General features: G+C 54.5%; 2 protein-coding genes across 5 annotated transcripts in view; one reads left to right on the plus strand and one right to left on the minus strand.

Annotated features, from left to right (window-relative positions):
* The window catches only part of LOC144101193 (uncharacterized), a 37810-nt gene extending 16540 nt beyond the window's left edge, over positions 1 to 21270 (minus strand). The window contains exons 1-2 of one of the 2 annotated variants that reach the window (XM_077634266.1): positions 21117 to 21270; positions 8252 to 8425 (exon numbers count right to left, since the gene is read on the minus strand). In XM_077634266.1, the coding sequence (XP_077490392.1) occupies positions 8252 to 8425; positions 21117 to 21157 (215 nt within the window). In that variant the 5' untranslated portion in view covers positions 21158 to 21270. Of the gene's footprint in view, positions 1 to 8251; positions 8939 to 21116 lie in introns of those variants that run through there. The other variant, XM_077634265.1, reaches the window with a different exon arrangement.
* On the plus strand, positions 4290 to 27431 carry LOC144101192 (actin, clone 403). 3 transcript variants are annotated; one of them, XM_077634264.1, is made up of 3 exons: positions 4290 to 4393; positions 24315 to 24453; positions 25735 to 27431. In XM_077634264.1, exons 2-3 carry the CDS (start codon positions 24328 to 24330, stop codon positions 26737 to 26739), a joined length of 1131 nt encoding a protein of 376 aa, XP_077490390.1. In that variant the 5' UTR covers positions 4290 to 4393; positions 24315 to 24327; the 3' UTR covers positions 26740 to 27431. The 3 variants fall into 3 exon arrangements, with proteins under 3 accessions (XP_077490390.1, XP_077490389.1, XP_077490388.1); XM_077634263.1 differs by lacking the exon at positions 4290 to 4393 and adding an exon at positions 4589 to 4733; XM_077634262.1 differs by lacking the exon at positions 4290 to 4393 and adding an exon at positions 23175 to 23311.
* The last annotated feature ends 319 nt before the right edge of the window (positions 27432 to 27750 follow it).

Below are 27750 nucleotides of genomic sequence, written 5' to 3' on the forward strand. Positions count from 1 at the left end.
GGGAAAGGAAATGGCGCAGTATCTGTCTCATATATCGTTGGACACCTGAACCGCGCCGTAAGGGAACGGATAAAGGAGGGATTGTAAGAGAGAAGGAAAAGAGAGGTGGGCGTAGTGGAGGGCTCCGGAATAATTTCGACCACCTGGGGATCTTTAACGTGCACTGACATCGCACAGCACACGGTTTGCTGCGCATACATTTGGGACATACACGTTTGGTCTATGGTTTATGGGGGTTAAACGTACCAAAGCGACTCAGGGTATGTGGGACGCCGTAGTTAAGGGCTCCGGAAATTTCGACCACGCAGGGTTCTTTAACGTGCACTGACATCGCACAGTATACACTGACATGAACATTCAGTAACCCCCCCCCCCCCCCCCTCACTTCTTACAGCACCCTACTGCAGCTGTCCATTCGAAGAAGCCGCGAGCAATGTGACCAAATCGTAAACCCCACTCGAGAGAATTTTTTAACGTTGGTTCGCGTTCAAGTGAAGAAACCGGCAAAAAGTACAATATGTAAGCGAGAGATGTAAAACTGCACGATTACATGTACACTCTAAGCGGTAGTGTGTGTATATTCACTCAGACATTTATGTGTATGCCTCTTCTTTGTGTGCAGTTTTTTTTTTTTTTGCTGGTCTTTCCACTTGAACATGTACAAATAAACGGAAGGTTCTCGACCACTGAGCCAGTGAATACAACCGACTCGACTTCAGAGCCGTCAGAAAGAACCGCCTGAATCACACGAGCCACTTTCTCATACGTTTCTTTTTTTCCAGGACTGTATACAGTTCTTGAAAACGGAAATGAATGCAAGCAGTGACACTGATTTCATATGTCTCTTGCAATCCAACACCCTGCCTTCTTTATTTCTTGTTTTATATACCGCTAGCGAATGGCTCAATCATCTAGTGTTCATGTGCAACGCCAAACAACACGTCACCCAGAGACATGAGCGATTATTGAACTTTGACCTTCATCGGTCTACGGCCGAAACACTACACGGCTACCGCAGTATGGTGGTTTGTTCAAAGCGGCACTTTCGTCATTACATCCGATTTGCTGACGGGCGCGAATGAAAAAAGAAAGAAAAAATATAATACTGTTTCGGAATCAAAAAACCAAACCACCGTAGCAGAGCGGCTGACACACAATGCACCCTCCCGAGGCACGCATTGGCGAACTTTCAGAAAATGCTGGCTTGTTGCCAAGGGTGTGACATCTGAACCAAATTTTTTTTTGTCCCGTGTGATTAGGAAACAAATTGAAAAACGGAACAGGTGCCACATGTTTGCAAGGCCTGACAGATAGGGTCGGCATGCCAAAAAAAAGAAAAAGAAATCTAAAACAGAGCATCCGGAATCAGCTTCGTTGTTGTTGCTCACCTCTTCAGGCATGACAACACACCCACGAGAGGGGATTAATTGGCCGGCGTTTTGTGAGCGATGCCAAAGAAAATTATTGAAGTGACTGCAAGGTAAACGGGGGAATGAAGCGCACATATATGAACGCGAGTGAAATGAAAGAGAAAATAACTGAACAGAAAAAGACCACAGAATTGATTGGGAATAATAAAACAAGAACACAGAAAAGCGCACGACAAAATTTGGGACAATTCTGAGCACACTCAACAAAGAGAATCCGCCGCCCGCCGTATTAGCAAAGTCGTGAAGGTACTCAGAAATCGGATTCAACGCGTAACGCCTGGGGCTCGCACCGAAGGAGAGGAGAATGTGAACTCACAGAATAAGCAGGGGAGGAGGAAGACATCCAGGAATACATTCTCCACTGAGGTGCAAACCGCAGGCAAGAGGATATGTAATGCTCTAGTGATTCAATTTCCACGCACGATTCTCAAAGGTTTGCCGGAGTTAAGCCACATTTGCAGAAATACAAATCTAGGCGGGGAATTCTGCACCTCGGGAACTTCATTGCCACTCGCAGGAATGGGCTTATCGACGAAGACGAACATTTATAGATGAAGATGAAGTTCGCGCACAGTGCTTTTTTCGCCCTAATACATTTAGAATTCTTTTATTTACCTTTATATTATTATTATTATTATTTCTTTTCGGTCAGTACCCTACTTGAATTAGGGGCCACCGGTGTTGGACTCCAACGTGCGCTTCGTCTGCATTTTTTTTTTGCCACGTAAATGTACAGCTGAATAGCAATCTATTGCGTTGCGGATCAGTCCGTGGCCTTGAAAACTCTGGAGCATAGTATAGCGGCTCCAAAATTCCCCAAGGTCGCACCTTGGGGAACGCAAGTGCTGTTCTGATGCAGTGAATGCGCAACGCATAGAGAGCTATAAACCAGCCGCGGAAGCTCAGTGGATAGACAGTCGAACCCCGTTACAACAAAACGGTTTGTACCGAAATAATGGATATAACGAAGGAATGACGATTCCCCTCAGAAGCTCGGTCAACACTGTCTATAACGAAGTTACGGCTATAACGAAGTAATCGCCGGGCTCCTTCAACTTCGTTATAACTAGGTTCAACTGAAGGCATTAAAGGCCTAAATTCTCCTTTCTCTCTTCACAATATCAGACGACTGGGTAGCGACGTGCGCTGCACTAAACGTTTTTCCTTGAACTCGCGTCCCGGAAACATTTGTCCCCAGTGGTACATATTAAGGAACCCAGCTGTACCGCCGAGCTGTATTTTTCTCACATTTTGAATACGTTTGCTTATGGCTCGGTCGCATACAGGAAGTGCGCTCTAAGCACTTAGATCTGCACTCAGATCCTCTAGTGCAGGCCTTAATTGCTTCTATTAGTCATACCTCATGACAGCAGCCGCAAATGTCAGCCCGCATTGTCACGCGAGGCCACCCCAACCAATCGATTTAGTGCTGACATGAAGACACGATGCAAATACAGGGAAGTGACGTTCGCGCGCTCATTAGCCTTTTTTAGGCAGTTTTATTGCGCACTGCTCGTCACAGTTTTCGCTCTGCCATCTGCTGCAAGGACTCGAAGGACACTGACGAAAGTGCGCGCGTTCGCTTGAAAGGTCGCAGATAGTTTCTCATTCGCAATAACCACCGCTTTACCGGAAGAGCCGAAAATTGTTGCAACTGGCTGAGAACACAGGGCCCAGTTTCGAGCCTCTATATCTCGGCCTGTCCCCTACCAAGTTGATCGGCGCAGCTGAGGCTTCTTTAAACCCGTCTTCGAGCCTGTGCAGCCGTTTACAAGTGCGAATCATTAACGAACTTCCGGCTCTTCTGCGCCGATTTTCCAAAACAAACGCTTCTTCGCTGCTCGATGAACGCCACGGTGCTGCGGCGCCTCGTCCCACGAGCTGTTCGTCACCGGCGACGAACCGCGATTGGATGCTGCCGGTATTTGAAAGGGCGCCGTACGAATCCGAAATTCAAACGCGCGAAGGAGTCACTCTCTCCAGACTTCCGTGTGAGTCACGGCGTGCTGCATATATGCATTAACGTAATAGCCTCCGCGCAAGACGCGCTACGGCGACGCGCACATCGCGCGAAGGAAGGATACGTCGCGAGAGAAAACGCCCTTCCCGTCGACTTCGCAGTCGCCTAGCACGTGATGCCGTGCAAGTGCAGAGCTGGATTAGCCAATGCAGCAACGGGATCTCAGCTGTGCTTCTACGCGATAAGCGGCTGAACAAATGACACCGCGCCTAGGCAAACGTAACGCAATATCCCTTGCCGGCAATGCATGCCGCTTCGCTGCTGCCACGGCTCGTTGTCGTCTGCCGTGACTGCAGAGCAGACGACACGCCGCGCCGGCGAACAAAGATTTCTTCCTAGCCCGCAGTCTTCTCCGCTCCACGACTCAATCCTCGACCTTCACGGCCCGTGAAGGCAGCTACGCGGGCCGAAAGGGCGGAAAAACGTCTTTTGAGGCACCTCTCTCGCAGGCACGGAGACACTCGAGCCATAAGAAACGCTACCGCAGAAAATACCGACGCCGACCTTAGCGGGCCAACTCGCGCGCTTCTCTGAGAGAAAAGCCCGACGCCAGACACGCCAAACATCCAAACGACATCACGGGGCGGCAAAATTCGCCCCCCACCCGCTGTAGCAAAATGAAATACCAAACACGGCACGAGCCGGCAGCACGGGAGGTAGAATAGAAACGAAGAAGCATAACAAAAGAATGCCCCCACCATCCGAATACTGTATCTTTATTCTTTTTACCGGTCCGGGCACGCCGGCGCGCGCGGCTCCTCATGGAGCGTGCCCCGCGCGCCGTCCAATCGGAGCTCGCGGTGCAATTCTTTACCATATTTGGAAGTACGCCACGCCTAGCCGAGCTCGCCTCGAAAAGCTGGTGGACTCGACGTCAACGACGATCGACGTTGCCCGCCTCATCGGTCGTCGGACCTGGTCCTTCGGTCTTCAAGTGACTACGGTGAGCCTCGAGCCGATTTTCTGACATTAAAGGGCTAAAATCTATTCGACTGCCACCGCTCGGCGACGTCGTGGTCCGATTTTCGGTTCCGCTGAACGCGCAGTGGTCGCGTCGCCTTTTACGCCCAGCCGTCGCCCTTCGCTCTCTTCGGCGACCTCTCCCTCGCCATCTGCGTCTTTCCCCCTCGACAGGGACGGGAACGCGTTTTTGCCGGCGACTGCTTCTTGTCTCTGTTCGGCGCCGTTTAGTAACGCCACCGCAACCGCCGCCGTCTCCCCGACCCCTTCAACGCCGGGACCGAACTTTTTTCTCTTCCAAATTCCTCCCGATTCCACTGAAGGTAAGCCCCCGAAAAACCTCGGTCACCTATTTTCGAATCCATCCCGAGAAGACGACGGACGGGCCGGCGTTTCGAAACGCGCGCAAGTTGCCGGTTGCTGCGTCTGCAAAACTCTCCCGGCTTGCCTGTGTCGCCTGCCAAAAAAAAGTCCCTTTGCGCTTCTTTGTGCCTGCAGTGTGGCCGCACTCTCCCACCGCCGCCACTCATAGCCGGCAAAGTGGCTTTTTAACGACCGGTGTCCCTTAGGCCTAACCCAAGCCGCGCGACTCGGGAGAAATTCGCGTTAGTACGCACTAGCACTACGCGTTCTCCGCAGATTAACGCCCCGTTTTAAACGCGAGGGCGGGTCTTGAAGATCAACGATTCTTTTACGTCGCGTCTTATCTACTGAACCGCATCGTGCAATGTGAAGCCCTCCGGGACAATGAACCAGAACCGGCGAATCTGCGTGCCCCCTTTGTTGCTGCTTTAGTTCCGGCGATGTTCGTTACGCGAGCGTGCTGTGTACGCGTGTTAGTTCATCCTACTCAACGTTTTCATGATTATTTTAAAAATTTAATGAAACGGGTCAATGCGCACGCCGCACATGGTGCCGGCCAAGCTGCTCCGCTCGGGGACTCCGCCCCCAGCGATATCGAGATGTCGGATTCCTGGCATTAAAAGGCGCCGCACGATAAGGAATACTTCACTATCTCGCCGGCACTTCGGCAGTATTGCCCTTCAAGGCTGTTAGTGATGCCCACATCATCGCCTATTTTCCTGGTATCCCGGCCCTTATCACTTAGCTGGCCTAGCGGTTGGCCGGCTTAGGCGTGGTTGCTTCAAACGTGATTTCTTCGACGTCTATCACCCCTAATTGAAATAGTTGGCACAACCATCCCTTGCTACGCTTTAATATTCAATATTTAACCAGCTGAGCTTTGATTAGTTGCTGTGGGCAATTCGTGTTGGTGACTTGTCGTTTACGCTATCTTGGACTTTGAATTCAGTCTTTGATGGACTTAAGGCTCTTAAGTTCATTCGCATGCAGTATGCGTCTGATAGAAAGCCTATGTACTGCATCTGATAGAAAGCCTATGATGCGATCTCTTTGCATTACATTATGTCGTTAAGCATTCGGACGGCAGTCACCGATTTCGATGAAAGACAGCGCCGTAAGCTTTCTTTGTTCTATTTGATCCTGGGCTTAATCGTGCCTTGAAAGCAGGCTGTGTCGAGCGAAGAGGTGACACGTATATCTTTTTTTTTGTTAATTTTGCTTTTTGCCTGAGGTCTTTTATCCCGGCGGAAATGGGCGCTGCCGAGAATGTGTCATGCTCCATGGATGCTATCACAGCCATCCCTCCCTCCGGATAGCGCATTTCCTCGACCGCTATCAGCGTTCGACAGCTCGTTATCTGATGACAACCCTACTGCCTTCGTGGCATGTGTCGCAGATTTGTGTAAGCGCTTTGAAACTTCGCGGGGCGTGTCCTTGTAATTTTTTTCTAATTCACGTTCTAAGCGAGAATGCAGGTCGTGATGCGCTGGCTACACAGGAAGACCTTAGTGGAACTCGCAGGGGTAGCTGAAGTATATGCGATTTTATCTTGGAATTTTCTAACTAGAATGTAAGTTTCGTAATTCTTTACATGTGGTGCAGCACATGTAAAGTACGACGCACAGTACGACGCCAGATTAGTGTGTCGCGCGTCACTGTTCCCTGCTTTGGCTGCCACATTCGCGAATTTGGCTGAAGCTAGAGGAAAAGCGGCTACTGTTAATCTGTCCTCATCATGCGAAAGTTAATGTCGCTTCGTGAGAGGGGAAACTGGTATTTCTCATTTGTTCCCGAGGAAAGTACGAGAAAAAGAGGTCTTCTAGGCACTAACTGCTCCTGCGCGGGGCTAACGTCCCCATCTCGCGATGACGTCACCGCGGTGAGGAACCGATTAATTCAACTGGCGTTTCCTCGTCTGAGGTGCTCGCAGTGGCACTTCGGGACGCGCGGCACGTGACGTCACTGCGAGCGGCGCCGCTTCCCCCCCCCCCCCCTGGTCATGACGTCACCCCGGGATGTCCACATGGCCCGTCTAGTAGGGTGACGTCATGCTCGCCTGGGGTGAGAGTGGTTGGCGCGAAATTCATACGCTGCGCCACCACGCTGCCTTGGATGCTCAGCGAGCTACCACACTTAAATTCCGCGACTTTTGTCAGTCGTAATGTCTGCTGCTAGCAACCTCAAGGTGATCAAATGGACGCTGAAATTACTTCCATCATGGCAGATATCGTGGTACTTATAATGGGGAAACTGAAGCTGGCCTCGCCTGTCTGCTGAGCGATTGTAATGTCCCTAGCACGCGTCATGGTACAATATCATGAAATGAATATCGCTGTAAATTACCAAGGTGGATTTCAGTAGCACCTCCTCTTTAGCATGCACCCACCAAAGCCAGATGGCTACAATGAAAAGCTGTTAAACTTTCACAGAATCTGCGCAATTGAAGAAAAATTCGTCTTCTGAATTTTTTTTTAACTAAGAAGGTTTGTAAAATACGTACAGCATTCCATTGTAGGCTGTGGGGGGTGGATGCTAATGAATGAGCGCTTTCCTTATGAACATCGGAGTAGCTCGGAATGGTCGCTCATGTTTTGTATTGACAGAAAAATGATTGTATAAATCCATTAGGAGAAAACTTGGTTAAAAGTGAGAGCACTGAATATAACATTAATTTCCAATAGCAGCTTTCAAAGAGAATCACTTCGTTGAACCGATTATTTCGCTTTAGGCAGTTTCAGAATGAGAGCCCACTTGTCGCGAAGTAATAGTCTCTGCATGAGCTGTTCAAGACTGCCCTTAGTGGGCGTGCCGAGCCACCAGCACCGCGAACTGAAGTAATGGCAGCCTTCGAGACTTCCAGCCATCCAAATGGCTGGATTTGCGTCGCCAGCGTGGTCGGCAGTCACTGCAGTGCTGTGGTAATGCAATCATGAATTGCCACTGCAGGCACAGTGGCGTTGGAGAGCTAGTGCATCAGGTATTCCTCTGCCCCCGTGGCTAAACGGCGCCCAGTAATTAACCTCCGGTGGCGTGCGGCGATTTTGGCGATTAGCGGTGCCAGCGGCTGTGTGGCTCGTCGCATCTAAGCGCTCACCTGCCGTTGCCCTTGTATTTGCAACGACAGCGCTATCCTCAATTTCTGCCGTGTGCCGCTGCCTTGACGATGACTGTCGTGCTAAGCTTCGTCCTCAATGCTCCAGCAATTGCTGCGTTGAAAATGACATTGCGGGAAACCTGCGGCGTACCGGCGAAGGAGCCATGACTTCTAGCAACGGCACTGTCGCGGTCCGCTCAAAACTCCGGATCTGAATCCAAATCGCCCATTAAGCTTGCGTATCCGGAAGGAAGACCGGCTGCGTTTCACGTGCAGCGTCAGGGCCTCGTTCCATTATCGAGGAATCGAATCTGGTGCTGAGGCGTACGTGAGGTTGCAAACACCGGCTGTACTGCTGCTACAGAGTGACAAAGTCGGGCTTACCTGCAAGCCTGCAGGACCCCTGGTCGCGGTGCACGAAGCTGTCGCTCAATCCTGTCAGGCTGGCCGGCCGGGTCGAGTCGCAAGTTGTGCCGCTGCGTAGCTTCCGAAAGCGTCGTGCTGGGAGAACGGCAGCGTGAGCAGGCGATTCCCGACCCGCGAGCGCCGCCATCTTGGCTGCGAGCGGAGGAGGGGGAGGAGGAATTTGGAGGGTTGCCAGACCAGACCTGCCGGAACGCGCCGCGGTCGGCCTGACGCGGCCGTCGCGCTGGGGAATCTGCTGCGAGGGGGCGGGGTTGGTGAGCGAGCGCGTCCTAAAAACGGGTCCGCGCCGGCGCTCGAAGCCTCTTGTGTTGTTGTGCGGTGGAGAGGAGGACGAGGGGACGGAAAGGCCGGTCGCTTGTGGGAGGGAGGAAGGCTCTCCCCAGGCGGTTCTCGCGAGGGTTTGAAACCGTTTTACGGGCCTTTTTTGAGCAGCCCGGGTTGCTGTGCCTTCTAAACGCGGGGCCCCCCACTCGAAGTGGAGGGGAAGGTCTGCGGCGGCCATGGCCAAAATTGGGTCGGCGAGCCGGAGCGCTGAGCCCGTGCGGTGAAACATCGACGTTATTTTCCTCACAGTTCGCCAATGCTTCGAACTGTTGAGCTCCCCCGCTTTATTGTATACTTTTTTCAACGCTGCATGCGACGTAGTTGACAACAGAACGCACGTTGTCTCCTAAATCGCTCAACGCCTCGCGTTCGCGTCCGTTGATGGCTCTCTGTGGCGACTGCAGTGTTCCGCAACGGGCCTCGTCACAGCGACACACTGTTTCCGGCTATCTTTGCTGCCCCGTGCTTAGCCTCGTGTCGAAACTGAACAGTAACGCCCGCGCAGCCGCTCGGTGTGTGGAGAGACGACGGCAGAAAAAGACTTCAGCTTCATTTCGATTGTTGTTGTGTTGCATTGGTCCCACATTGTAGCAATCGACAACCGTGAACTTGGGCAAGTCCGGAAGCGGTTCCCAAAATGGGACCGGGGGGGTGTTTCTTTAACTGGAACTTCCGCGTAGATTTGTTCTCGGAGCTTTGACTCGTCGCATCGATTCGTACCAAGGCGCCGTTTATTTCTTCGCACCGCCCTCTATCTTTCAATCTTTGCTGCTCGGTGCTTTGTTGTGCGAGGCCGGGTCGGTTCTGCGGCGGCGGTCTAATTAGGTCCGTAATTACGGCCTCCGTTACACGACGCAGAGGGTGCGGATTGATCTCCCGGTCACCCTTGCAAGGTGCGCTGCAGCCGTGGACTAGTTGGTTAGTGACCGAGCCATTGTCGGATGGGAGCGGGTGATAAAGCACCGGCTGCTGTTGCGGCAGCTGGCTCTTGGAGGAGCTAGCTAGCGGTGCTCGCGCGATTCTTTTGTCTAAGCTCCACTTGCTCTACACCGAGAACGTGGGCACGACGCGGAGGAGACCCTGGCCCTTCTGTGTTTTGCGTCAGATGCAGTGGAGCGCCAGCACTGCGGTATTGTTTTTTTTCTTTATGCACAGGCTGCGTTTTGCTGGCGCTCCGGCAGATGGCGGTAGGCGTCAAGCTGCTGCTCGAGCGTGTCGTCCATGTGCGCGTGTGACGAGGAGAATCTGGCGCGAAATTCGAGTTGGTTTTGTACTCGACAGGCTCACTAATCGTTCGGTCGTTTCCTTGCCAATGCACCATCTCCGCCGGTTCGATGTCTGAGCCAGCTGCTTGCATTGTTTGTTCGGATGCGAGTCCTGACGTCACAAGTTGGGACGTCGTTCAACGAATTACGGTCAGGGGACAGTTGAAGCTTTGCGAGCAATCTGCGCTGCGGGATTGGACGGAGGAAAGCAGCAGGCAGTCCGCGCGCAGTTTGGTTAATTGTGACGTCATGATTGACAGCTGAACAGGACACGAGAGGAGATTTCAGAGAATAGATCGGGGGAAAAAAACGTGAAATCGTTTTAAGCGGTTCTTGGCAATTTTTTTAGTTATTCATCGAAGTTAAATATTTGTGGGTGTCACAGTCAGTCGTCACGGGAGCAAAAAAAAAATAAAAAAAAACGAAATCATGTTTCCCATAACACTAGTAGAACATGCTAAAAGGTGCTTTGTTCTGTGTTGTTGGTACCTGACAGTATCTGTCTCGCATATCGGCGGACACCTGAACCGCGCCGTAAGGGAAGGGGTAAAGGAGGGAGTGAAAGAACAAAGGAATATAGAGGTGCCGTAGTGGAGGGCTCCGGAATAATTTCGACCACCTGGGGATCTTTAACGTGCACTGACATCGCACAGCACACGGGCGCCTTAGCGTTTTGCCTCCATAAAAACGCAGCCGCCGCAGTCGGGTTCGAACCCGGGAAGGAGAAGCGATTTTTGGCGCGTATGTGTTACTTTTTTTTACTCGATCACCTCGCATTAACCACGGGAACTCGACTCGCACCTCCACAAGTATGGTTTCGGTAGAGACGTCTGTCCCCGACAGCGCGTCGAAACTTGGCAGCGCGCATCACTATTTGGCGCAACTGGCACACATCTCTATAGCCATTGAAGCTTTGGCGACTAATCTCTTCGGAGACCTCATACCATCGGTGAGCCTGAAATGCCTCGCTTCGAAACGGGTCCTTCCTCACGCAGGAAAATGAAAAACACGCGCGCACAGGTTGCCGTGGTGGGAAACGTCTGACCTAACGTGGCTGCGGTTTGGTTACGCTGCCTTATATGTCACACTCTCATCCCAGCTGGCCGCCTGGCTGTATGCATCTGCTGTCGTTAGTGGCGTTACTCGCAAGGCGCCTAATTTCGAAGCAGGAATTGCGGCAGGGGAAAAAATGTATATATGTGGGAAAAGTCGGAATTTTCAGTTCGTCTAGCCAGAGGAAATTGAACGGAGGAACTACAGCCCAGACGACGGTTGGCCTCGTGGAAGACCTTCCTCTTTCGTTATGCCGCGGTGTCTACTGACCCGTTATTCTTTCTTCTTCTTGTCTCGTGTAATACACTTGGCCGCCGCCAGTCGTTTGGAGAGCGATTGAAGAACCTGCGTAGGAAGGTGGGTGGGGGCGGTTAGCTTTGCTACTGTTGTACCCAGCAGGCAGGAATGTGCCGCGAGTCTGAGAAGCGTGAAGACGCGTCAGGTGGCACAGTTTCCTCGGTCATATACGCCGTGCCCGCTCTTTTCTGCTTCCTCGAGATTTCCTCCTCCTTTTTTTTTCTTTCATTCTCTCCTTTGGGACAGAAGCTGCCGCTGTGCTTTGAGAAGTGTGGCGCCGTCTGGCGCTGTTTGGGAGCAATTTCTCTCGGCCCGCCGGCGTTGCGTAATGAGCCCCGTACAAGGCGGGGAACGGCGGTGATACTGGCGGCAGCGGGGAAAATGGTGGCGATGAGGGAAAAAACGCCCCCCCCCCCCCCCAAAAAAAAAAAATAAAAGCTGTGGTAGCGGTGCTGTCGCCGGCACCATTGCGGATGGCGGGCGACGCGGGGTCGTTTACGTAACGGTGTCGTCGTCTTGACCGACTGACTGACCTTCGGGGGCTGTTCGAAGAGGGCCTTCGCTGTGTGCGCGACCTTGTGTAGGGGCTATACCGGCGGGTTTCGAGCAAGGATGGACACGCACTGTCCCGGTGATGAGTCGTTGCCAGAAGCGGTGCACGTTAGAACCGGGCGTTAAAAGGCAGAGTAAGATGCCTGGCCTCGAGAGGCGAAACGTAGGACAACCTGTAGTCGATTCCTGCGGAGTGGAGCGCTGTTGGGGAGCGGGATTAATCTGAGGTGCGTTGAGTTTCTCGAGCTGTCTGGGTCACTAGAGTGCGAGTCGAGGGAAACGTGATAATTGCATTGATAGAGTAGTAGTAGTAAGTGGTTGTTATTAAAATAATAAAAAGGAAGGAAAAGATTTTTTGCTAGCCCCGGCATCTGTCATCTATAGTTCGATACTGAAGCACCCGAGCTGGGGCACGGGAAATAAAGGATAGCAGGCAGAATGGAGAGATGAAATGAAACAGGTAAGGGGACAGGGAGAGAGGATGGGGGGGGGGGGGTAATATACGCAAACTATTTACACAATAAGAAATGTGAGCATTTCTTTTAATTTAGTAATTTAATAATGTGGGCAATTCTTTTAACTTAATAATTGCATTGAGAATTTCTCGCTTTCAGCAGGGGTCCCGCATCTTAAACTCGCTCCTGCAGCACATGACATTTCCGTCGTGGTTACTACCCTATATATAGGTGTAACAGTGTAGGATCCCTCGGCAGCACATCACCAGAGATCTGTCGGTTAGGTACGCTCGTAACGCGTGACGTGATTGCAGTCGGCAGCGTGCTTATAGGGTAATCAAATCGCTGCTTCATTGGCCCCTGGGGTAGTGGCGCATACAAGGGAAGCAACGCACGCCCGCGGCTATAGCGAAACTATGGTGACGTCGTCGGAACACGGCCGTTTTCCGGTCACCTTTGTTTCGTCGCATCCCCTACGCGCGCTTGTTGGCTGACAGTGGACGTGCGCCTGGAATTAATCGTCGCCCGGCATTCCGTGTGGCCCCCTCTGGGCACGCTTGTACACGCGACACGTCGCCGCGGAAACTCGTGGCGCGTTTCTTACCACCGCCGCCTTTGTGTGGCTTCTCCCGTCGTCTCTCCTCCCGGCAAGGTTAACGATCTCGGCGTCGCCGCCTCTTATCCTCCTCCCACTTGTCGCCGCAGTCTTCTTTGAGGGCGCTTGCCCGACCTGCTTCCTTCTACAATCCAATACAACTCAAGAACGCAGCGGCTTTTCCCCGTCAAAGGACCCCCTTCCAGCAAACGGCGTCGGCCGATTCTTATGACCCTGATAGGGTGACAAAGCATGGAGCGTCGACACAATGACTTTGGTTTGGTTTATGGGGGTCTAACGTCCCAAAGCGACTCAGGCCATGAGAGACGCCGTAGTGAAGGGCTCCAAAAATTTCGACCACCGGGTGTTCTTTAACGTGCACTGACATCGCACAGTACACGGGCCTCTAGAATTTCGCCCCCATCGAAATTCGACCGCCGCGACCGGGATCGAACCCGCGTCTTTAGGGGCGGAAGCCGAGCGCCGTGACCACTCAGCCACCGCGGCGGCTGTCGCCGCAATGGGGAGAGGGGTCTATCCTCGGCCATAGAGGGAGGGGATTATCCCGTTTCATCTAGCACTCCCTGCTTTGACACACTAGATGGGTCATGAAGATCGGCCGACACCATTGGCTGGAAGGGGCTCCCTTAACGGGGAAAAAGCGTTGCTGCGCTCTTGAGTTGTATCAGACTGGAGATATTTTTTTTTTTTTTTTGTAGCGATAGCTACTTTACGCTAGCATTTCGAGCCTTCATCAGTGTGGCGGGGCCGTTGCTCACGTGGGTTGATCACGTGGTGAGGCCGTTGGTCACGTGGTGCGCAGCAGCTGCTGCTGCCGGCGGCGCGCCTCGCAACAGCTGTGCGCATGTGCCGTGTGAAGTGGGACGCAGATGAAGAAGGAACGCCCGGTGTAACGGAGCAGCGAAAGACTGTCTTCGCAATTGAACTGAGCAAGTTCCACTCGGCCAGCTGTAGCTATCGCGTCACTCGAGATTTAACCAGAGCTAAACCACCGCCAATTTTTTTTTTGGTGACTCGCACCTACAGATAGCCTCAATAGTTTTTTTTTCCCTAATAATAATAATTGGTTTCTGGGGAAAGGAAATGACGCAGTATCTGTCTCATTATCGTTGGACACCTGAACCACGCCGTAAGGGAAGGGATAAAGGAGGGAGTGAAAGAAGAAAGGAAGAAGAGGTGCCGTAGTGGAGGTCTCCGGAATAATTTCGACCTCCTGGGGATCTTTAACGTGCACTGACATCGCACAGCACACGGGCGCCTTAGCGTTTTTCCTCCATAAAAACGCAGCCGCCGCGGTCGGGTTCGAACCCGGGAACTCCGGATCAGTAGTCGAGCGCCCTAACCACTGAGCCACCGCGGCGGGTAAACGTCAAACGTTGTGACCTAACGAATAGGGAAATAAGTACACAGTCGATCACACTTATCTAGAGTGCTCGAGAGGTGGCATTCGGGGGGGGGAAAAAAAGCAGAATTCTAAAGCAAGTATTGACTCACTGATAATGGTTGCACTGGACAGGAGCAGAATAGAGAAGTGAATCGCAAAGGCACCAGCGCCTTACCGCTGGCAAAGCAGCTGCGAAAAGATATCACTTAATTTGCTCCGCAGCACACCGGCCGAGCGCTCTAGACAAGTGTGATCGACTCTGTACTCTCCGAGGTATGCGCGGTTTGGACCCCTTCTCGTTCGGTGGAGCTGGGGCGGGATTAAATGGGCGCCGCTGTAGTACACACACACACCGCCTTGTAACCCGACCACGGATGGACGTCACGCGGGCATTTTGCGAAGCGCCCAGACGCGTATCGCGTTCGCCGCCACTGCGCTCGGCGCATCCTGTGTGGCGCGTAACGGGATTCCGACGTTCTTACCGGCGCGCTGGGCAGGCAGCCGAATGCTGCGTCAACAGGAAGGACGTGGGGAGGGGCGCGGCTTTTCTGCTCTCCATTTTTTAAATGCCGTTTACGTCTCTGTGCCCTTTTGTTGCCGCTCGGTTGCTCATCGGTGTCACTGACTGGCAGGCGTCAAACGCTGCGCATGCGAAACTGTTGGAGCTGTACTGGTTTAATTTGACTATCCTTTGTTTTGTCTTTTCTTTGCGGGGAGGGGGGTGTGTGTGGAAATCGTAGTGCCGCTTCTGTTCCTGCTCACTGTGGGCTACACAACACACACAATGGCATCCATCCATCCATCCATCCATCCATCCATCCACACACGGATAGATGTTGGAACGAGCTTGCACACAGAATGCGCCCGGTAAGCAGCGATGTACAGACCACCTAGCTCCTAACCTGCTGCGTCGCCTCCTGGTGATTTTAAGTGTTAAACTGTGGTATGCTGTACTTCGGCGCCTCACGAACGAGAGATTGGTTTATGGGTGTTTCACGTCCCAAAGCGTGAGTACTCGGGCTATGAGGGACGCCGTAGTGAAGGGCCCCGGAAATTTCGACCACCTGGGGTTCTTTACCGTGCACTGACATCGCACAGTACACGGGCCTCTAGAATGTCGCCCCCATCGATATTCGACCGCCGCGGCCGGGATCGAACCCGCGTCTTTCGGGCCAGCAGCCGAGCGCCATAACCACTCGGCCATCGCGGCGGCCACTCACGTACGACAGAAGTGCGCAAGCCGGTAGCGCATATCTTCGCAGGGTGTAGTACAGGTCCTTGTGCCCCGTCCTTGGAGCGCCGAGACGCGGTCCTCCCTGACGCTGAGCCGTTCGTTGGCCCCGTTTACATGAGGGATCACCAGCAGGGCACGCGTCCTGGATGGGATCTTAACTCGTGCGGCCGGTAGCGTCACGCCGTTTGAATAAAATCGGCCTGGACGGCGGCGATGAATGGAGGAGGCGGGGGGGGAGAGTAGGCACGCCGCATAACGGGACGTGCTGCTGCGCGATATGGTTACGCAACTCACGTGCGCGCGCGTGCTCGCCTTCGTGCGGCAGATTGCTCAAGGCCGGCAACAGCTGGACGAGGGGCACTGCCTGCATTCACTGACCCCTCCCCGTGCGATGGTGCTCTGCCAGCGTCATGTTTTGTAGCGCGAGGCGCCGTATCATGGTAATAACGGCGGCTCGGTCGAGTTCACCGAGCTTTGCTTGGCGCCCGTAATTTGGCGCGTTTTTCTTGAGCGATGATGATGCTACCGTCTTTGTTTTTTTCTGCTCCCTGGCACCCGCCGGGCTTCCAAGCAGAGCGGACAGAGAGAGGGAGGGGGGGGGGGGGGTTATAACCAGCTGACCACCGTCGCGTGGAACTTTTTAGCGAGGGGTGTTGCAGAGAGGCCCCGACCGCGTCGCGTCGTCTTCGGTCTGGGAGAGGTGTGCGTGTGGTCGTCGCCGCCGCAAGCACGGTGGCGTCGGCACCTGGAACGCGAAACCGCTGCTCTCCGACCGTGGCTAACCCAATTTTCTCCTCACGGGTGCGAGATTTGCGCGCGTGCATGCATTAGGCCGCCGCCGACGTCTCTCTGTGCGCAGCTCAAATCGTGCGCCCTTGGCGAGAGCGAGCGGGTTCAGAAACAAAAGGCGCCGCTCTGCTGCGCTTTCTTTTCGGGATGGGGGGCAGAGGATTGAAGAGCAGCAGCGGATCGCTTGTAATGACGGCGCAGGCGCTCCCATCGCTGCTCGAGTTATTCGCGCCGGTGTGTATGTGTGCGTATATACGCGGTGTTGTTCGTGGCCTGTGATGCGGGCCTCGTAAAACGAAAAAAAAAGCAAAAGTCCCGTTGCTTTCGGGGCTGTATGGGGAGAGTTTCGGTGGCGCGCTTGGTTCGTGCCTGGCGCACCATATTTCCTTGACGGCTGCGCCCCCAGACGGCGCCGCCGCACTTCGCTTTTGTTCTACTTCAATCGTCCGCACGTTTTTCTTTTCGCGTCACCGCGGCTTATGGCGTTCCTGTCGGCGTTTTGTTTATTCAAGTGTCGTAGTAGGTCCCCCTTGGCGTTTTCCGCGGGCGATGCCGTGCGGCTGCGTTTGTTTCTGCCCACGGCCGATAGCTTCCTCTCCCATGCAGCCTCGCTCTTCTGGCGAATATAATCCCGGTGCCTGCGAGGCGGGAGCAATTTGGATCGTGTGGCACCGATTCCTCACCTCACCTCCCCCCCCCCCTCCCCCTCCCCTCTCGTGGCGGCATATAAGGGCGAGCGTAATCGCTTCGGGCCCTTTTGAAGTCGCTTACGTAGGCGTGCGAGTTAACTGCGCGTCCGTATTAAGCGCGCTTCGGTGTCCGCCTTCTCCTCCTCTGTGGCGTATGTTCTGGCAACGGTTGCGTTCTCGTATTTAGCCGGTGCATCCAAAGCAGTGCGTCTCCACTGAACTTGTTTGTAGTGCTGCGCCTCTCTGGCCGCCTTTTCTTTTGCCCGTCGGGCCGGCGATACTGGGGCAGTCAGTCTGCTCGTAGTCTACTGGCTATGATTGTTTTGCGCACGGTTATTTCTCCAAGGACCGCGTAGTGCACCCCCCCCCCCCCAGCTCCCTCCGTGTGTGAGAAGGCGCGGTGTACAGTGCGCCGTTGTGATAAGTCTGGCCCGTTTTATACGGGCCGCTGCCGGGCCACTCCGCTTACAGCGAAATGCTTGTTATAACGAAGTCGCCCCTGCGGTTAGCAGTTGCTGCCTTATACGTTGGCGGAGGTGCTTGCTTTCTTAATGCCAAAGCGTTATACGGCGTATCGACTGTACGAAGCATGGCGTTGTTGACCGCGAAAGTGGTCACGAAAAATCCCAGATGACGTCATTGAGGTATCAAAAAAAGAAATCTCTTCCTGCCCGAATAGGCGGACCACTACTCCGAGAATTGCCAATTCCTGAAGGTGCCGGGAATTGATCCCTGAACTTCTGATTGCGAGCCGAGCTCGCAGCCCATGGGCCACAATACCGCGTTGATGCTTGGCGAACAAATGTTAACCTAGTATCCGCGTTGCCTTGTCACTGTGTGCTAATGAGTAGGTGTGTCACTAGGAAGAGAAAAATATAAAATAAAGAATGGGAAAAACGGTGCCCTCGCATTCAAATCACGCGAGTGCCGTCCGTAATTTTTGCGCAAGCGTGCAAGGAATTTCAGTGTGACGACGGTGTCGGTCATTCCTCTAGCACGCAGCAAGTGTAGAGGCGTGCCAGTGGCACCGTCACAACCGTGGTTCGGTGTATAGTCAAGTCTCGTGTATCAGTCCCGTAGGGTGCAGCAGCTGCGGAGGAAAAAGTTCACACGCCAGCGACGAACGGCCAATATAAAAACTAACGGGCGCAGTGCCAAATTTCGCGGGGAGGCTCGTGTGCGGGGCAACGAAGAGACAAAAAAAATAGAAGCAAAAGAGCGCCGCTCTCGATCCTGTGTGTGTCGCATAGCTGCGCCGGCGCGCGCGGAGCCTGTCCAAACATGGGCATTGATTTCGAGATGGAAAGCGGGGGGGGGGGGGGGGGGGGGGGGGAGAGGGGGCGTGATTGCGCGCGTCGCTCCATCGCGCCCTTCCTATACCCTCCCGTTCTGTCAGGCGTCATTGTTCGGGACTCTCTCCTCCTCCGGTCGCCCTCCTCCCCCGTTTGCCCACTGGCGTTGATGTTCCGCGTGTCTGTTAATTCGCCGCCCCTTTTTAATTCCGGCTGCTCTGTATTTCGAGTTGGTTTTTAATAATAATAATAATTGGTTTTGGGGGTAAGGAAATGGCGCAGTATCTGTCTCACATATCTCGGTGGACACCTGAACCGCGCCGTAAGTGAAGGGATAAAGGAGGGAGTGAAAGAAAGGAAGAAAGAGGTGCCCTAGTGGAGGGCTCCGGAATAATTTCGACCACCTGGGAGATCTTTAACGTGCACCGACATCGCGCAGCACACGGGCGCCTTGGCGTTTTTCCTCCATAAAAACGCAGCCGCCGCGGTCGGGTTCGAACCCGGGAACTCCGGATCAGTAGCCGGGCGCGCTAACCACTGAGCCACCGCGGCGGTAGTTGGTTTTGGGAGTGACTCACTGAGGTGCAGCACCAAGGGTCGGCCACTGCCATGTAGCCACGTGACGCGGGGGCGTTTCTGTGCACTGCTTACAAAAACGAAAAGCAAATACTCTTCTGGAGTAATAATCTTTGCTAATTGTTCGCGCTGTGTTCTCATATCGTCACTGTCTCTGTACACACGGTGTGAGGATATTGCATCGTGGGTGCTATCGCGCCCATTATAGTACACTACTTCGCTTGTTTCAGATAGGTATGTGTGCATCCGCCCCGTAATTAGGAGCGTCTAGGTGATTGCTGGAGAGTTTGTTTCCTCGACGTTGCTTTTTTTTTTCGCCGCATCTATTTTGTGGCGCGAGTGACGCGGGTGACGATTACGTGGACCGCAAGCGGACTCGTAGAGATAATCAGATTTCGCCTTTTTTTACTTCCCCTGTGGTATTTCGGATACCGTGAAACATAACCTTTATTGTTCAACCACGCTGGTGACATCACGGCAGACGCTGCTGGGGAAGTAGTAACACGGCGGCTGTTGTGGGTGTGACCATACCATTTATGACAATGCAGCGGATGTTTTATGAATTTGAACGCCTGATATTCAGCGTGTTGAAGCTGGCAGAAGCTTGTTACCCTGTGTAGGGTTATAGTTGGGGTACAACTCAAGAACACAGCGGCTTTTCCTCGTCAAAGCACCCCCTTCCAGCCAATGGCGTCGGCAGATTCTCATGACCCTGCTAGCGTGACAATGCAGGGAGCGGCGCTACAATGCAGAGAGGGTTCTACCCTTGACCATAGGTGGAACGGATTAACCCCTTTCATCTACCACACTCTGCTTTGTCACACTAGCAGTGTCATGAGAATCGACCGACGCCATTGGCTGGAAGGAGGGTCCTTTGACGGGGTAAAGTCGCTGCGTTCTTGAGTTGTATCCGATTGTGGTCGGCGTAATCGTGCGCTTTGTACTTATGGGGACTTCACGAAGGCCCAGGCACTGAGAAAAAAAGAAGCGAGTGGTTTTTTGACATTGCAAGGACAGGTGGAGGAGTTGCAGCGTTCCGCCCCGGCTGCCCGGGCAAGCACCAGCTGCCGCCAGCCGACCGGCGTGCTGTTGTTCAACACTATTGTTGTTTTCTTAATTAGCTGAGAAATAAACGAAGTCTCCCGCGCGGGTGCGAGCCCTTGTGGGGTGGCCCCCGTGCGCGGTGCGGCGGCGCCTGGCCCAGATTAGACCCCGACCGAGCCGTGCAGTGAAGCGGCCAACTTGGCAGCAGTAGCTGCGCGGTCCATCTCTGTGAGAAGGCGCGTGCGCGGACTTGTGTACTGACTGCTCGGCGGGCGGCGGTGTGTGGGTGTGTGTGGCCCCGCCGCGAACGTTGGCTGGCTTTTGATTGTTGCTACATTCGCCAGACTGACCACTTTGGCGCCGATCCCGAACATTTTTCGGGCGGGTGGCTGCGCTTATGAGCTGCTGGCGGGCCGACTCGCGGAGCGCGCTTTTTGTAGCTCGGGCCGCCGCCTCGGCTGCGGCGGCAGCAGTCTTTCTGGGCCTCCTCCGAGCTTTCGTACCGTATACATTTTTTTGCACCATGCCTAGAAAGCGTTGTGAACCACGGCCCTTGCTTGCAACCAATAAAAAACTTTCGTCCCGGGAAGGCGAGATCGAAAGGCTAAGCGGCATCCTGTGACTATTGATAGTTAAAATGATTCTGAAGTCACCAGGTGGTCGAAATTATTCCGGAGCCCTACACTACGGCACATCTTTCTTCCTATCTTCTCTCAGTGCCTACTTTATCCCTTCCCTTACGGCGCGGTTCAGGTGTCCAACGCTATATGAGACAGATACTGCGCCATTTCCTTTTCCCCAAAAACCAATTATTATTATTAATGATTCTGAAATAGGTTCGGAACTAGCCTGGCATTGCAAGCGTTGAGCTGTATAGTCAGCGTTGAAACAACGAAACGTGGTTACACAGTGGTTTTTCCCCCATTCAATGTCATCGACGGCTTGTCTGCGTAATCGCCGTGTTTTTTTTTTTTAATGTCTTTTGAGCGTTTGTACAGGCACGGACTTTCGGTGCTTTGGATCGATGAGATCGCGTCTACCTCTTTGCCACGTCCGGTTCACTCTGAGGTTTCCCACTTATACACACCGATACAGTTTGCGTGTTCTCGAGTGGGATGTTTGCGGTGGTTTTTATGACCAGGGGGAAAGCGGGACATTCCTTGTGCAGAGCTGCACGAGCTCGTCGCAAGTGGCGATTCGGGGTGGGAGGTGACTGACAGTCGATCGAAAGCAGTGCGTAGATCGCTACTCACCGGACGTTTCTTCGACCTCCGTTGGGCGAGGGTCGTTGCATTCGTTGACGGTTCTGGAGTAAGTGGTTCGTTCGGCCGATACCAAACGTTAGCGTGAACAACGTGCTGGGGCAATGCGGTGGCTAGCCCTACTTGGTGTTCTATTGTGGCGGCTTGGAGACTCGGAAAACAGGCGCGTTTTACCCAGTATTCTGCATGGAATGCCAATTCGCGGGCTACCATTCGTCGACGGGCACGCTATGATAGGCTAGCGGTGGAGCTGCGAATCATCTCGGTGACTAACGGTGTTGTCTGGTGTGGTTCCTTTCGGGAATGAGTGTTGCTGCGCCTTGGCTGCAGTCGTGCCGCGGTCCAGTACGCCTATAATAATAATAATAATAATAATAATAATAATAATAATAATAATTGGTTTTTGTGGGGAAAGGAAATGGCGCAGTATCTGTCTCATATATTGTTGGACACCTGAACCGCGCCGTAAGGGAAGGGTAAAGGAGGGAGTGAAAGAACAAAGGAAGAAGAGGTGCCTGTAGTGGAGGGCTCCGGAATAATTTCGACCTCCTGGGGATCCTTAACGTGCACTGACATCGCGCAGCACACGGGCGCCTTAGCGTTTTTCCTCCATAAAAACGCAGCCGCCGCGGTCGGGTTCGAACCCGGGTACGCCTATACGTCGAATCGGTGGTCAGCATTGAAACGCCTCATGTGCGACCTGAAGCACTTTGCCGTCGGCGATGTGGAGCGTCGATAAGAGTGGCATGTGTGACCTGGTATGGGCTCCTGATAAGGGACACTTGGGTGGCTGCGATACCGCGAAGCACATCGCTAACTCTGTAGGTGTTCGTGGAGTACGTGCCGCCGCGGTGTATTCGCGGGGAGGCATTGGAAACGCCATAGCCGAAGTCGGCGGACATCGAATGGGACGCGATTCGCTTTGACGGTCTTACGACAAGAGCTTGGTCTGGTTGGGAACGCCGCGTCCTACGGGAGCGAGTGAGGAGTTTTTCACCACCGTTTATGGCCCACGAAGTCTGTGCCAATTAATAAACACATCTGCATACACATCTGTGGGTTCGATCCTGGCCGCGGCGGTCGAATTTCGATGAAGGCGAAATTCTAGAGGCCCGTGTACTACTGTGCGATGTCAGTGTTGACTTCAAAGAAACCAGGGTGTTCGAAATTTCCGGAGCCCTGCACTACGGCGTCCCTCATAGCCTGGGTCGCTTTGGGACGTTAAACCCATATAAACCAAACCAAACATCTGCAAAGACGACTGAGACGCAAGGCTTTTTCTGCCCATGGCCCCTGGATAAGTGCGATTGTCCCCCCATGTGCGGAACGCGAGTTTCAATAGCAGTTTTTGTACGGCTAAGTCGTGGAAAACGGCGGCTAACTTAAAAGTTGTGCCTGGAAGGCGCAGCTGTATGCCCTCAACTGATGGCTGCAACGCGTTGTAGAGGACGCGCCTAGATGTTCCAAGCTCTCTCGATCGGCCTGCCAGCGCGCTTCTGCACTGACTCGAAACTTTGTCTCGAGCTGCGGCAAAGTCCCGTTGCTCCCCGTGTTCGACAAGTGCCGTTCCAAAGTGATGGCTTCGGCCCTGCTAGAGGTGTGTCCCACGTGCAAAGATGCCCGCGAAAAAATTAGGCAATAAAAAACAACAAAGCGTTCAACCGCCCCGAACCGAATGGACGGCGGGTGAAGAGCGCCTGGCGAAGGCCAAACCGGGACATGGCTCGCGCTACGGCTTTTCCAGGCTACCCGGGGAGAGAGGGGTCCTGCGAAGGGTTCCTCTCCGTGAGTACCAGCTCGGGGAGAGAGAGAGAAGGGGTTGCCGGGGGCGAGGAGGGGTGAGATGTCCGCTCGAAATAGCCCGCCCGGTGCCCGAACCCTGGGTCCCCGCCGCGCCGCTGCCCATTCTTGGGTCTCCCGGCGCCGCCCGGCTTTGCGGTGCGGCCCCCCCTCTCCCCTCAGCGTAGCGCTGCGCTGGGAGCGAGGGCCGCCGCCGGCCCTATATGGCGCTGGCCGCGGGCCCTGAGCATACGTCACGTCCGGGTCACGTGACGGCGCGCGAAGCGTCCGGCGCGCCGCGGCCCCCCGTATATAATCTCGGAGCGGAGCCGAGAAGCGTCACTCCGGGCCTCTCGGCGTTTACGAGAAGTTTTCCATTCGTCCAGGCGGGGCATTTGCTCAACAAGGTGGGCAGCGGCAAGCAGCAGCAGTTCGGCGTTTTCCCCAAATCCCCCCCCGCAAGTGTGCTCTCGGCTTCTGGTCGTCGCCGGCCCTCCGTGGATTACCGATTAGCGAGAGGGATAATCTGTTGTTCGGTGCTAATTGCGTTGAAGTCCCAGTGGCTTAACTGCTTAACGGTTACCAATAGTTCTTCGCCAACGCCTCTTCGCCGGCCCTTCGGCAGCAACGCCGTGCTTCGCCTCTTGGATTATTCGATCGCCCCGCTTTGAGTTGTTCCTCGGTTCCTGATCCCGGTTTAGCTGAAAAAGCTTCGACGCGGTGTAATTCGTGAGTACTGAGAAGACTCCAAAATTTGCGCCTTTAGCAAGTTGACGACCGATCCGTTCGGTCCCATTGGCCGGCGTTCTCTAGGTCAGCTCCTTTAACGGTGCGACGACGAGTTAAGCTTCGCCCCATCAGCAAGGGGGGCGTGGCTCCCGAGAAAAGCCGGCGCGAGGGTTAGCGCGCTGCCTCGAAGCGCGCCAAATTTGAACGTGCCGGGCGGCCGGCTCGGTATCCGCCTGGCTCCCTTGCATCTATTTTTAGCTCGCGTTCGCCCCGGACCACCGCACGCGTATGCAGATTCCTAATTAGTCGAGCGCCGTTACCGTGCGTGACTAATTCTGTTTGTATTGGCTGTCGTTCATCTGTTGCGTTCTCGCGATGTAACTGCTTTCGCGAAGCACTCCTGCTTACGCCAGCGCCCGGTAATTTGCTGCGATGCGTCTGCTTGGAAGCGTTATGCCGAGCGCCACGAGTAATGTTTAGCTTTTTTCAAAACGGAAGCATTACTTGTGCGCTGCCAATGTGCCACTACGGTCACCTTGTCTGTGACACTCGCTATCATCTGGCTTTTATCTGCTGAGGGACGCTCCGGGATTCTGGTGCTCGGCTTTCCCACGCTTCCAAGCAGCCCCGTAGTGGTGTCTGTTCCTGCAATAACCCTTGTGCATTCTCCCTTCTGTGCAGCTAAACAGCCAACATGTGTGACGACGAGGTTGCCGCCCTGGTGGTCGACAATGGCTCCGGCATGTGCAAGGCCGGTTTCGCCGGTGACGACGCTCCCCGCGCCGTCTTCCCCTCCATCGTGGGTCGCCCCCGCCACCAGGTCTGTATCACCCCCCCCCCCCCCCCCCTCCTTCCTCGGACTGTAGTCACCGGGGCACAGGTGCAGACCTACACGAGGGTTTGCATCTGTGCCCACCGTGCAGGGTTTTAGCCAGGCTTTAATTGCGAGGTGCTAATTGGTTCACCGCAGCCTCTAAATCGTTTACGAGGGATCGAATAATGGGGTGCTAAATTCCAGTACTGGGACACAGCAGCCACTAATTCCGATAGAAGAAAGTCTGTAGTTTTCCTACCTTAGCTGAACGGGCGTGCCAACCGCTATTGTAACAATTCGCGCCGTTCTTGCACTGCTAGCTGTTCCTTTACCCCCTTTTTTTCTTCTGCGCTAACTTCTATCCGGTTCCAGTGGATAACGCCCCCCCTCCGGCACTGCCGCCCAGTTCGCGACCAAAAGCGGGCGCCTCTGCGCGCTCGAACAACCCTTCGTTCTTTACTCTGCCGCCGTCTAGTTTCATAGCGCGTTCTTCATCCTCCTCCTCGCGCCGGTAATGACCGGGCGGCTGCACAGTCGACACCATTGCCCTCGATCTTGAACCCCCATTCCCCCTCTCCCACCGCGTCTGCGAGAAGCCCCGCCAAGGGGAGACGAGCGTTACGTCGGGGGGCCGCTGCTTTTAGCTCCGCCGCTGTTTTCTCGGCGCGTAAGGTTTCCTCCCCGCGTTCCTGAACCGGGCCACCGTGGCAAGAGCGTGACCGTTTTACTTTTTCACCGGGTGCGCGCCGCGGCGAGATGGCGGACGGGGCGGCGTGTAATTGCCGCTTAGCGTCTTCCCTTTGCCGCGTGTCTTACGCCCAGAACGGGGCCACGCTGCTGCACAAAGGGGGAGGAGGCTGGCGGCACCCGTCGCCTCTTCCTTACGCACGGCAACGCGTAGTTGCGTAACCCTAGTCGGGCTAGTAGCAGCGGAGAAACCCGTATCGCTCGCGAAGTTATCCACCATCTGAAGACAGGCGGGCGGTGAAGTGGATCTTGAGGAGCGGCGTCTTGAAACGCGTGGAACACAAAAAAAAAACAACCGTAGGCTGACGCGACAAGCACGTTCCCAGTACGGTTCAGACTCCCGAGAAATTGGCTGAATTCGAACGGTTCTTGTATTCACGTACACGATTTGGGGCGCTGTGAGGCGAATCTATCTCCGCTGTCGGTTCGTCCCCGTACCTGGTCTACTTTCGGCCATGTTGGCGCACGGAGCTTGTAGGTGTAGGCGTCGCGGCTAGGGCGCAGTGTACTGATGCCCGGCGCGATGTCCCCTCCCCGCAGGGTGTCATGGTCGGCATGGGCCAGAAGGACAGCTACGTGGGCGACGAGGCCCAGAGCAAGCGTGGTATCCTCACCCTGAAGTACCCCATTGAGCACGGCATCGTCACCAACTGGGACGACATGGAGAAGATCTGGCACCACACCTTCTACAACGAGCTGCGTGTCGCCCCCGAGGAGCACCCCGTGCTGCTCACCGAGGCCCCCCTCAACCCCAAGGCCAACCGTGAGAAGATGACGCAGATCATGTTCGAGACCTTCAACACCCCCGCCATGTACGTGGCCATCCAGGCCGTGCTGTCCCTGTACGCCTCCGGTCGTACCACCGGTATCGTGCTCGACTCCGGCGATGGTGTCTCCCACACCGTGCCCATCTACGAGGGTTACGCCCTTCCCCACGCCATCCTGCGTCTCGACTTGGCCGGCCGGGACCTGACCGACTACCTCATGAAGATCCTCACCGAGCGTGGCTACTCGTTCACCACCACGGCTGAGCGTGAAATCGTGCGCGACATCAAGGAGAAGCTTTGCTACGTCGCCCTGGACTTCGAGCAGGAGATGGCCACCGCCGCCTCCTCCTCTTCCCTGGAGAAGTCGTACGAGCTTCCCGACGGTCAGGTGATCACCATCGGCAACGAGCGCTTCCGTTGCCCCGAGGCCCTCTTCCAGCCCTCGTTCCTGGGTATGGAATCGTGCGGCATCCACGAGACCACCTACAACTCCATCATGAAGTGCGACGTCGACATCCGTAAGGACCTGTACGCCAACACCGTCCTGTCCGGTGGCACCACCATGTACCCCGGTATCGCCGACCGCATGCAGAAGGAAATCACCGCCCTGGCTCCTTCCACCATGAAGATCAAGATCATTGCTCCCCCCGAGAGGAAGTACTCCGTCTGGATCGGCGGCTCCATCCTGGCCTCCCTGTCCACCTTCCAGCAGATGTGGATCTCCAAGCAGGAGTACGACGAGTCCGGCCCCAGCATTGTGCACCGCAAGTGCTTCTAAGAAGCAGCCGCCGCACTCTTCTGCGCCGCGTGCTTCTTCCTACTCCTCCCTCTGTCCACCCCACCGCCATCGACATCTGCAGAGCGCCCCGCCGGCAGCGCCATCTGGGGGCACGGCGACGCAAAAAAAAAAAAACGACGAACAGAACTTTCTCTTCGAAACGCCGACTTTTTTTTTTCTATGGTCCCGGAAGACTTTTTTTTTTCTCTTTACGATTCGATTGAACTGACGGTTTGAGTCTTCGGTCCCGCGCCTCTTCACCGCGGCCTCTGCGATTCCCTTGCAGCGGACTGCGGCGTCGGCTTCGTGGTCTCCGCAACCCCGCCCCACGTTTTCTCGGTTGTGCGTATTCAAACTGAGGTGGTCCCCGCCGCTGCCGTTGGGTGACCTTCGTGCCTGCGGCGGCTCCGAAGCCTCGTCTTCTACTGCCTGGGTTTTTCGTCTCGCGCCCTTCATTATCCTAGCAGGAGCGTCGCCTTAGAGACGGCGTTTTGTTTTCTCTAACGGTGGTGTGTGCGTGTGCGCCTAGCGTTCTTTCGGCGCCTCGTCGACGAGGCGCGGGCGGCGGCCAAGGAGCACCCGGAGACCGGCGGAGGGCTGGGCAGAGACCAACCGCTCACGCGAAATTTAAGTTAACGAGGAAACATTTTTTTTTTGTCATTGGTGAAATAAAATTTGCTTTTTTTCAGTAATGCTTGTCTTATGCTTCACTCTGCTGCGATTACCAGTGGCCGTTCATAGCCGCTGGCACATTGCATGCAATCTACTTGGATGCCTTCATGGGCACTCTGGCTTCTCGTCATGGCTGCGCGGTTGCCAACGAGCACACTTTGTAGCCTTCAACACATGCTACTTCGGCTGACCAGCCTCTCGGCTTTCGAATAGCGCAAGTCATAGCCACTGAGCCATCACCAGGGGCTTGCCGCGTTAATTGGCCACCACGGGTGGTCGCACCGTGCGGTCTAGCTGAGCCAAGACTTCGTGCTAACATCTCCCTCCCACTGAAATGTG

This window comes from Amblyomma americanum, chromosome 8 (assembly GCF_052857255.1).
Source record: "Amblyomma americanum isolate KBUSLIRL-KWMA chromosome 8, ASM5285725v1, whole genome shotgun sequence".
Taxonomy (NCBI): Eukaryota; Metazoa; Arthropoda; class Arachnida; order Ixodida; family Ixodidae; genus Amblyomma; species Amblyomma americanum.